The sequence below is a fragment of the Trachypithecus francoisi genome, unplaced genomic scaffold (assembly GCF_009764315.1).
Source record: "Trachypithecus francoisi isolate TF-2019V2 unplaced genomic scaffold, Tfra_2.0 Lachesis_group5, whole genome shotgun sequence".
Taxonomy (NCBI): Eukaryota; Metazoa; Chordata; class Mammalia; order Primates; family Cercopithecidae; genus Trachypithecus; species Trachypithecus francoisi.
Genome location: NW_022681470.1, coordinates 77,980,713 through 77,992,297, shown reverse-complemented (window position 1 = coordinate 77,992,297; position 11,585 = coordinate 77,980,713). Strand labels below are relative to the sequence as shown.

The 11,585-nt window shown below is 47.0% G+C and overlaps 1 protein-coding gene across 1 annotated transcript; it reads right to left on the bottom strand.

The window, feature by feature from the left end:
* Positions 1-515: 515 nt before the first annotated feature.
* CUNH1orf115 (chromosome unknown C1orf115 homolog) lies at positions 516-9,794 on the bottom strand. The gene is made up of 2 exons (XM_033197109.1): positions 8,929-9,794; positions 516-3,052 (listed from the first exon to the last, which is right to left on the bottom strand). The coding sequence occupies exons 1-2, from the start codon at positions 9,235-9,237 to the stop codon at positions 2,933-2,935; spliced, it is 429 nt and encodes a 142-aa protein (XP_033053000.1). The 5' UTR covers positions 9,238-9,794; the 3' UTR covers positions 516-2,932.
* Positions 9,795-11,585: the final 1,791 nt, after the last annotated feature.

Sequence of the window (11,585 nt, the reverse complement as noted above, 5' to 3'; positions counted from 1 at the left end):
GATCTTGGCTCACTGTAACCTCCGCCTCCTGGGTTCAAGCAATTCTCCTGCTTCAGCTTCCCAAGTAGCTGGGATTACAGGAGTGTGTCACCACACCCAGCTAATTTTTTATATTTTAGTAGAGATAGAGTTTTGTCATGTTGCCCAGGCTGGTCTTAAACTCCTGAACTCAGGCAATCTGCCTGCCTCGGTGCTAGGATCATAGGCATGAGCCACTGTGCCCAGTCTATTTTTTAACAAACTCATGAGCTGAGGCTCCTATAAGTCAAAGCCTGTTCTGCTGGCTTAGAGAGAACTGTCCCCTTTAACACACATGCAGAGCTCCCAGGTGAACTGGGGTCTCTCTCTCCCCTGGGTCCTTGGGGAGCACCTGTGGGCTCCTACTGGTTCCCAGGGAGGTCTCTCCTGACGGGTCATCACCTGCTGTGCCAAGCTCTCAGTGTGACTGGACTCCAGGAATCTCCCTCAGGCAAGGCTAGACAGTGAGGAGCTGGGAAACCTTCATGCCAGAAACATTACATAAATTGAGGCTTTTATTTACATCATAGGACAAGAAAAGGATACAAAAGAAGTCTCTTGGTCAAACACATTAAGTGAAAGCTCTAAAACTCAATACTCGGTAAGGTGTGGGCACTGATACTTAGAAAGAAAGAGACAGAAAAGGTAAAAAGGTAATCTGTGACATGATCCAAATGCTTACACTCCAGGAACTGAGTAAGAGAAACCCAGGGCAGCGCTGTCACAGAGAATGACAGCTCAGGCTGAGTGATGTCTGAGATTCATCTTCTGTACCCATGAACCTGACTCACAGGACAACCCCTAGGAGGTTTTGACTTTTGACATTACTGAGTTAATTCTTAACCAGATTCTTAAGAGTTTCAGGGCCAAACAGGCTTGACTATACAGTTTTTCCAATTTGGGGGATGGGAGTGGGGAAGCTCTTCCTGGGACAGACTCCCAGGCAAGGAAAGGCCCCAGCAGCTCTGTCCCCTGCCCTGGGCTCTGCCTCCATCTCCCCACAAGGAATTTGTGGGCTGCCTGGGGCTCGTCAGCAGCCCTCACAGGTTCTCACTCTTTTTCTCACTCACTATGCTTGGCTTTTTCTTCCACTTATGTCTCTCTCTCCCTTTCTCCGACACCCAGTGTTGTGGGGCAAGCTATAATGATCTCACGTGTGTGAAAATGTGCCGTATCCACTTTCATCATCTGGGCTAAAACCAGATCACTTGTTTCGCTTTTCCTCACAAATATTAACAATGCAGGAATTGGCTCCCAGTGAATCTTCAACATGAAGTTGAAGCTTCAGGAAGTGAAGTGCAGTCTAGCTTCACAGCTTCAACCTTCTCCTCTACCCCTTCCTTTTTTCTGTCTGTCTTTCTGTCTGGGCTTGGCCGGGCTTGATCAGAGAGCATGAGTGTTGAGGCCTCCCTTTTATGCCTTGGGACAACACGTAGGTGCTGTCACTGATCCTGCAGACTGTTCAGCAACAGCCCCTTTGGATTTCTGGATATTCTGGAAACAAAGTCAGAACAGTGGCCTATCGGGGGGTTGGCAGAGGGGTATGGTAAGAGGACCTCCTTTCTTTCATCTCCCTGTTCAGCGTCCCATGGCAGTCCACAGGTCATCCTTGGTGGGTGTCAGGCCCAAGACCCATGCCCACCCTACCCTTTGAATCCAGGTGAGATGAGGTCAAACTGGGCAGCACAGAAGAAGAAAAGATGCTACAAAGGCAACCAATGAGTTCATGGCCTCAGGGGTTTTAAGCACCAGCCCTGGCCACCCAGCCTCCCTTGTCCCTACCTAGAGGCACAGGCCCAGCCTATCTGAACTCCCTCACACTGATGCTCCAGAACTGGTTCCTGGATGGCCAACTTCTCTCTTCCAACATCCTCTTGCCTCATTTCCATTTTCTTCACATCTGTCTCCTACTTACTGGTTCCTTCTCCAAATCTGTATTTTCATTCCTGGGTGTTATGTCTCCCCCCATCTCTCTCAGCCCCTATGTCCCACCCAGGACAAAGCACTCTTAGTTGGACTGGCGGAGAGGAGCTGAGCCAATGGCGGGAGTGCGTTGATGGTGCTAGTAGGCCCTGACCGCAGCCAGCCACACCTCTGCAGGGACTCTGGTCGCCGCAAACATGTGGCTGGGCTGAAGTGGGCAATGCCAGGCACAAGAGCCCTCCAGAGTGGTCCCTCGGCCAACCTGTCCCAGCCACCCAGCCTGCGTCCAATCTTGCCCTTTTTCCTCCTTCCTTGCCGGCTTCACAGTCATGCAGGGATGGGGTAAAATGACAAGCTTTTATCTACTTTAAACAGTCATGCCACACTGCCAACACAGTTTTCAAAGCATCAAGAGATCTTTTCTTTCTTCCTTCTTCTCAAGCCTGTAATTAAACTGGTGACAGAGTGGCAGAGGAAGGAGATCGGGGAGCACGACTTGAGGAATAAACAGCTCCTTAGCTGCCCTCAGAACTGAGGCAGCTAAGGAATGTGAGCGCCTGTCAGCCTACGACCTTTCAGGAGAATACAGCAAATCATCTGACTCCAGTAACATCCTCTTCCTCCCCTCAAGATCACTGTTCTGCCGCACACCCACACTGCTTGGATCTGTTGAGTGTCGGCTTCCGCCCCAGTGCCTGCCACCTTCACGTGAAGGCTCTGGCTTTAGCACACTAGCTCCACTCCCAAACCTAACCTCGGATGAATTCGCTGCAGGATTGACCATTGGATCCACGTGTGACCGAGAGATGTGAGAAGCTCAGCAGATGGGCAGGGATGACTCATTCGTCATACTAATGTGATTCAACAAAGAAAGGTATGTTTTCTCTTCCAAGTATGCTGTATGTTCAAGTCTGAGATGCTCCAGGATTCACAAAGTTCCCACAGCAGGGGCTCCCATTCACTCTGGTGGCACCTGCCGCAGCAGCTCCCATTAGCGCACAAAGGATACCACGCTGGTGGCTACCGCAAACGGGGCGGAGTAGGCTGCAGCGAAGCCTTGCAAGCCAATGACCACGTAGCGGCATCCTTTGATGATGACCTTCCCAACATTCTATTTTTAGGAATAAAAGAGAAAAGCAAAGGATTAGAGTAGGCAATTTTTAATTCTGCCATCTTTCATGAAAAAAACAAAAAAAAAACATGAGTCACAGTGACATACATAAAGATCATTTTTCCTGATTCTCCCATGACAAATCAGCAAGTTACCACATTCCCACATCTCTGGTGGAAGGTGCCCACCCCCAGCCTAAGAATATGTGGGGGCTCACAGCAGACATCATCCCCTTGGACAGTGCTTTCAAGCACAGCTTATTTCCAGATAATTCAAAGACCTTCTTGGAGACAGCAGTAAGGCGGCTAATTCTAAAACTAAAGCAGTTTTGTTTTGTTGTTTTAAACCAAAGATCATTCCTCTTCTCTGTTCCAGCTAAAAATTACTGGACCGTCAGAAGGCTGGGTTAAATTTTTCTTCCTTCACCTTCTCTGAAAGCCCAGATTCTCCTCCCTCTACCTCAATGGCGTGTTTCTGTCTGACCCACACACCTGTCCCTTTGTAGTCTTCTGCCATTTTCTAATTGCTATATTCATATAAATCCAGCATTTCCAATTCCATTATAAGCTCCTTGACGGTCAGGCTTGGGCGATGCTTTCTTGGTAACCACTCCTCCTATTCCTTTCCTACAAGGCTGGATAGGGGACATTCAGAGAATGTCAGGTGCTAGACAGGGGACATCTAAAGGGCTCAAATGGGATTGCAACAGAAAAATTAACACCACCACCACCATTTATTGCATGGCTGCCCATGGTCTTCCCCTCCCTACCGCAACTTCTGTCATCACTCTTGGTGACATCAATGTCCATGCAGACAACCTGTGCCTTAGGCCACATACCTTGTCTCTCAGTCCTTTGACTTTTCCATATTACCATAACCACTCAGACTGGTTTAACTTAAAATTCCTGATCACAATCACAAATCTCACCTTGACTTCCAACACCACCTGAGAAACCTCCGTATCTGTCCAGTAGGATGAATTTCTCTCTCCCCCGGGTACTGCCTCATACTTTTCCCTTCTGAAGCCTCCCCACTTGCAATACACACGAACACACCCAAGTCTCCATACCTTCATGAGATGATCCCACTTCATCTTTCACAGAAAAACAAAACCAAACCCAGACATCGTCAGGGAACGCGCTCACCTTCCACCACTCTCTATAGCCCTGCCTGTGTCTGCTCCTGGCTTCTCCCACGTTGCCTGTGTTACAGTGGAGAAAGTGGTCCTCTTCCCCCAAGCCATTCCCTTGATACTTGCTGTTGGTGCCTTCTCCCACCTTGATCTTGGCTTTCCCTTCTCCAGCTCCATCATTCGCTTTCTCTCCATTGGATCCCATTAGCTTACACAAATGCTCGGGTATCACCTTGACTCCATATTCCTGCCCCAGTCTCTGCCCTCCATCATGCCAAGCCAGCCAAAAGAGCCAACCACATATACTGCCTCCATGTCTGTACTTCTTATTCCCTCTGACTCCTACCCCAACCCATGCAGGGACTGTCTGGTCATGGCCATCTACAACCCCCATGCTGCCCGACCCAGTGGACACTTTTCTGTCTTCCCTGACCTCTCAGCAGCTTTTGATATACTTTATGAAATAATCATCTGGCCTCTTTGACTCCATATTCTTAGTTCTCCTCTACCTAAATTGGGAGCTCCTCCTCAGCTTTCTTTGCTAAATTATCCCTTCTAATGGACTTTAAAATGTCGGTGTTCTTCAGTACTCAGTCCTGGGTCTCTCCTCTCTCTCTTTCCCTACAATCTCTCCTTAGATGGTCTCATCCATTTCTAATGACTACAAGTATCTCCTAGGTTTAAAGAACTCTTCAGTTCAGACTCAAACATTCAATTCATTACTTGAGATCTCCACTTTTTGAAGACCCCACAATTCCTCTGGCATGCACTCTCCCTTGTAGCCCTAAGTACATAAACCTAACGTGGATTGGCTACTGGTATGTCCCTGGTGGCCTTTGTCTATCAGACGTCAATCATTCAAAGCATAGAGAGATTACATCTGTCCACATTTATATATCTGGCTAGAGGCAGAGCTGAAATTCAATCCCAAAGAAATCTCACTTCAGGGCCTATGACCTTAACCCCCATACTCTATTTCCCGTTTTAAATAAAGGCAATATGTAAGCTTCTAGTTAACTACTCATGGCCTGGGCTTGAATTCCAACTCTATCACTTACTTAATTTCCCATGGCCTCAGTTTCCTCACCTATACAATGGGAATATTTAGTAACTACCTCATCGGGTTGTTAAGAGGAGTAAATGAGATCACACAAGGAAAGCACTGAGAACAGGGCCTGGCACAAACTGCAGGCCATATAAGTGCTCCCCAATGTTAGCTATTATTATTGCTAAATAACATCTGCTTCTTTTTATTACATAGCAATTTAGGTTTGTGGTGGTAATACATAAACCCAAGATTTTTGTTGTCTGTTTGGGAAAGTTTGTTAAGACTATAATTTCCTATGACTTCTGGTTACTTGAGCTTTTTTTTTTTTTTTTTGAGACTGAATTTTGCTCTTGTTGTCCAGGCTGCAATGCAATGGCGCGATCTCAACTCACTGCAACCTCTGCCTCCCAGGTTCAAGCGATTCTCCTGCTGCAGCCTCCCAAGTAGCTGGGATTATAGGCATGCACCACTGCACCCGGCTAATTTTTTGTATTTTTAGTAGAGACGGGGTTTCACCATGATAGTCTGGTTTCCAACTCCTGACCTCCGGTGATGCACCTGCCTCGGCCTCCCAAAGTGCTGGGATTACAGGCAGGAGCCACCGCGCCTGGCCAAGCTTTCAATAGTTTAAATTACAGGGTCCCTCACAGTAACAGAAGGAGGGCAGGGACTCTGTTGTGGTCATTACTGTATCCTGAGCATGTAGAAAGAGGCTGGGTGTTTCCTTTGGTACCTCTCCCACTAAATGAGGAGCTTTGTGAGAACCAAGTAATGTCTGTGTCTTCTCCAGACACTGCTTTCCTGGACATTACTCTGTTGATGTGTCAAAGAGACACTGGGTTGGGGCATGCGCATGTGTGGGTATGTGATGTTACTAAGAGATACACTTCTCTAAACGTGTGGTAATAATCATTGGGAGAATTTTACTTACATGTTTGAAATAACAAAAGAAAAACATATTTTCTGGGAACAAGCTTAACAATCAAGAGTGATCCATTATAAACAAGATCAGAACCACAATTGCCTACATTAAACGTGACAATTTTGGTATTTGTACATCCATTTTGCTCAGCCAGTTACACTTTAAAAGTTGCTTGTCACTTTGTCTTTGTTATTTAGGAAAAAGAAATCTGCTAAAATAGTTCATTAAATGGAACATTGTCAAAAACACAGATTTGAGAAATGAAATGCAAAGAAACATAAAATATCCCTCAACCACTATTTCAGTGTCATTTGAGTGTGCATTTGGAATTCTTTGATCTGAGTAGAGCTTTCTACCCAACTACTCTCTCAGAGGGGAGCTGGGGTGTAGGGGAACAAAGAGGGGTTGCCTGCTTTATTTCTCCATGTTTGAGCCTGGTGACCCTCTCAGTTGGCTCCAAGAAAGTAGAAGCTAGTCACTCTTTTGAAGGGCAGAAAGGAGAGATCCAACCCTAACCTGACAATGTCCTCTCACCTGGCCTCCTGGGTCCACTGAACTAGCGTGCAACACTCTAGAGCTTTCATGCCCACAGCTGGGCTTGTGATGGCCCCTCTACCTCAGATGACACCACTTCTCTAGCCACTGAAATCTTGGTTTTTTTGTTTGTTTTAGTTAAGGCAAATTCGCACAACATAAAATTCACCATTTTAAAGTGCGTACAGCCCAGTGGCATTTAGTACATTTACAATGTTGTGCAACCACCACTTCTATCTAGTTCCAAACATTTTCATCATCCTCAGGAAAAAACCCCATTAAGCAGATGTGCTCCATTCCTCTTTCCCCCAGTCCCTGGCAACTATCAATCTGTGTTCCATCTCCATGTGTTGACCTATCCTGGGCACTCCATACAAATGGAATCATATGCACTATCCGTGATCTTGTGGGTCTTCCTTACTTCACTTCGCATAATATTTTTAGAGGTTCATCATGTTGTAGCATGGATTACTACATTTCCTTCCTTTTATGGCTGAATACTACTCCATTGTATGTATTTAATACCCTTGTTTAGGCATTCATCCATCTGGGGACATTTGGGTTGTTTCTACCTTTCAACTATTGTAAATAATGCTTCTATTAAAATGCGTACATAAACATTGATTTGAGTACCTGTTTTCAATTATTTTGGTTACATCCCTAGGAGTGGAACTGCTAGATCACAGAATAAGTCTACACTGAACTTTTTAAGGAACTCCCAAATTATTTTCCATAGCGGCTGTCCAATTTTACATTCCCACCAGCAATGTACAACGGTTCCAATTTCTCTACATTCTCGCCAACATTTGTTATTTGGTTTGTCTGGACATTTTTTGGAGTAGCCGTTCTAGTGGGGATGAAATGTACCTACTTCATACCACTTCACTGTTATCTGGTGAAATCTTAACTCGTCCTTCTGTACCCAGTGTTCATGTCACCATGATTTGAAAACTTCCCTGCCTTTACAAGCTCACCGCTGAGGAGTGAACTGCCTGAGCTCTGTGCCCTGAAGCCCCCAGGGGTGGTGCCCAGCTATGTCAGTGTCTTCCTGGGAGGCTATGCCCTTCTCTAGGGCAGGGCTGCCCTGTATTTATTTTTGCATCGCTACTGCTCAGCACAATGCCTGACGCATAATGAGTGCCCCCAAAATATCTTCAAGTCCTAGTCCTTGAGCTGAGGTTTCTACAGTATCAGTTTACCAGTGGAGAGGGACATGATGGCTTCTTTGTGCTCAACTGGGACCCAAAGCACAGATGATTCGTCCTAGCAGGGCTCTAAGCCAGAAAGACCCAACTTTATAGTTTACCCCTGCCAGTGTTCTGCTCCAGAAGCTGCTGACATACCTTTAAAGAGGATGATAAACCTAAGCTCCCAGGCATGGAGACGGAATGGCTTCAGGTATAAGAGGGCACTGGGTGACACAGATAACTGGACAATAAATCAGATGAGGCCCATGGCCTTTGGCCAGGACACAGTAACTTCTGTGACTTTATTCTGGGTGGCCTCGTCCAGGCTAGGAGAGCTTCCGGCAACAGCTTCGAGTGCTTCCAGGCAGAGATACCTGGGAACTGCATCTGGGCTTTGATTTCTGAGAAGGAAACTGCCATTTTCTCCCACATTCATCCTTCCTAACCCCATTTCCCCAGACAAATGGCAGAATGTTTTGAAGGCCCCAGAGTACACTGATGGTTGGCTAGACGAGAAAAACAAATTCAACAAGCGCCTATTTATGTATTTGTTGCGCTCCCAGGCCCTGGAAATAACCTTGGGAATATTTGGGAGAGTAACCCAAACATTTCTCAACTAATGGGATATCCTGGAGAGGATGTTACTGGAAAAAAGATACACTGGGTTGCAATTTCTTTCTTTCCACCTGGGTCAACCTACTCCAAGTCACCTGCCGCGCTCACGCTTCAGTATTCCCATCTGTAATCAGGGACACTGATTCCTGATCTTACATAAGAACCACCTTGGTAGGAGCCCCTTGAGAAATGTTCTTAAGCAGCCAGGAGCGCAATAGCAGGCACAGAGGGGACCACCCAGCGCAACCTCCGATTTAAGTTTCTATCACGACTCGCAACTCGCGGCTCGCCTCCCGCGAGGGAATGGGAGCGAGGGCGGAGGGGGTCGCAGGTGCAGCCCGGAGAAACTGGGTGAGTCGACGGTCAGGACCCGGCTCCCGCTCCCCCGCGGGGCACCACACCCGCGCCCCCCGGGCAGTGGCGGCGCAGGGCCCCTACCTTGCCGTACTTCTTCAGCTTCCGCCGGCACCGCTTTTTGGGCTGCTCGCTCGGCCCCGGCTCCTCCAGGGGCTCGTAGCGCTCGGGCAGGTGTGCGAAGTGCACCCTCCGCGCGCCCCGGGCCCCGGGGCCCCGCTCGACCGCCGCGCTCGTCCGGCTCTCGGCCGCCGCCTCCGCCTCATCGGCGTACTCCAGGTGCTCCAGGATGGCGGCCTCCTCCTCGTCCCCCTCGCTCCTCCCTCGCCCTCGGGGCCCGCGGCGCAGGAGGCTGCTCTCCGCCTTGCTTCGGAGCCTAGCTCCCACCGTCATGATGCCGCGGCCCCTCTGGCGAAGGTCCGAGCGCAGACACACCAACCTTTGCTCTCCGCCGGCTCCTCCGCCCCAGCCCGGACGGGGCGGGGGATTGGGGGCCGCAGCGCCCCCTGGCCGTGGGGCCCGGGATGGCGGCGACTCCGCTCCGAACTGGCCTCCCAGGCGGCGGGTGCGCTCCGCCAGCCCCGCCCTGCATCCCACCTGCCGGCCAAAGGGTGCAGACTACAGCGTGCACTGCACAATGAACATGCAAAACAACTTCAACTGCACTTGCTGCGAAATTAATGACCGCAAATAATAGGACTCCATCTGCTCATGTTCAAATTAGCAACGATGGTAAATGATACTAGAGATCACGCTAAGTGCTAGGGAGGGTATGGCGAGATAGTCACGGTAACAGGATTCGTGGGAGTGCAAACTGGTGGCAAGGTTTTGGAAAGACAATCAGAAAATCTTTATCGTGAGTCTGGGAACGTCCGTATCCTTCTAGGAAATATTCGGAAACGCAAGACAGTATGTCCACGGTGTTCAACGGTCTGACTCAGTGAAAAAGTGGAGCAAACCAACAGGGAGAGGCAAAGGAAATTCTGGTGCAGACATGCCAGCATATGGCGCAGTCATTAAAATCATGATTTTTCAGGAATATCTCTCTGTGAGATAAGCATTCTCAGTGTACTGTGAATCTCAGCAAGCTGAGAGTGCCCTATTTTCTTAAGTGGATAAATGCCTTTGAATTCTGGCTAATGTAGAATTAAGGGCCGGAAGCAGTGGCTCACGCCTGTAATCCCTGCACTTTGAGAGGCCAGAGGGATAGCTTCAGCCCAGGAGTTCGGGAACAGCCTGGGCAACATAGTGAGACCTCCATCTCCACAAAAAAACAAAAAAGCAAAAACAAACAAACAAACAAAAAACATACAAAAAATTAGCCAGGAGTAATGGCGCACACCTGTGATCCCAGCTATTCAGGAGGATCACTTGAGCTTGGGAGTTTGAGACTAGCCTGGGCAACACAGGGAGCCCTCGTCTCTATAAATAGAAAAACAAATACAAAAATTTACCTGTAGTCCCAGTGAGGTAGGAGGATCACTTGATCCTGGAAGGTGGAGGTTGCAGTGAACTATGATTGTGCCACTGCGCTCCAAAGGGGGTCGACAGAGTGAGATCCCATCTCAAAAAAATACTTAAGTATAAAATAACATAGGTTCTTAGTTATGCTAATATTGTAAGATTAAAGTTTGTGATTAAATTTAAGAATAATGTGGATATGTTGGTATAAGCACATACAATGTTTATGACAATTTAGTTCACTAGGATGCAAAAGAAATCAGTTTTGTGATTCCAACTTAAAATGTGAGCCAGCATGGTGACTTTCACCTGTAATCCCAGCAACTCCAGAGGCTGTGGTGGGAGGATCCCTTGAGGCTAGGAGTTCTGAGCAATACCACATTTCTAAAAAAGTAAAAATGTGTGGCTGGGTGTAGTGGCTCACACCTGTAATCCCAGCACTTTGGGAGACCAAGGCGGGTGGATCACCTGAGGTCAGGAGTTCGAGACCAGCCTCGCCAACATAGTGAAACCCTGTCTCTACTAAAAATACAAAAATTAGCCAGGCATGGTGGCATGTGCCTGTAGTCTCAACAACTCAGAAGGCTGAGGAGGAGAATCGCTTAAACCCAGGAGGCAAGAGGTTGCAGTGAGCCAAGATTGTGCCACGGCACTTCAGCCTGGGCAACAGAGTGAGACTCTGTCTCAGAAAAAAAAAAGAAAATGTAATCAAGTAATTGATTTACACTTTAACTATTACGTAATAAATAATGACATATTTAATCTTATAAACATATAGTCTTTATATGTAAAATAGTATATAAAATTTATATCCAATTCAATTTCAGGTGAAATGCATATGAAAATAAATTTAACTTACCTTATTTATAACAATTACTTAGAGTTTTGTTATAGAATTGAAGTACTTGAAAAGAAAGTCAAATATTAAATTTGTAAAAGTTGCTTGAAACGTTTAGGAGAATTAAGTAAATAGTAAAAGTGCCTCCTTACAGTAATTGTGAAATTGTATAGAGTTTGTAAACAGTTTAAAACAGTATGCAATTTGAATTTAAAATGTTAAGAGAAAGTAGATTTGTTGATTTGTAACTTTGGTAAAGCATCTATTACTTTATAAACAAACAGAGACCCTTATAGTCCCTTATCTGTGCACAAAACCGACCTCAAAGACCCCTAGGCTGCTTATCAAATGGTGATATGGTTTAAGTTCTATGTCCCCACCAAATTTCATGTTGAATTGTAATCCCCAATGTTGGAGGTGGGGCCTGGTGGGAGGTGATTGG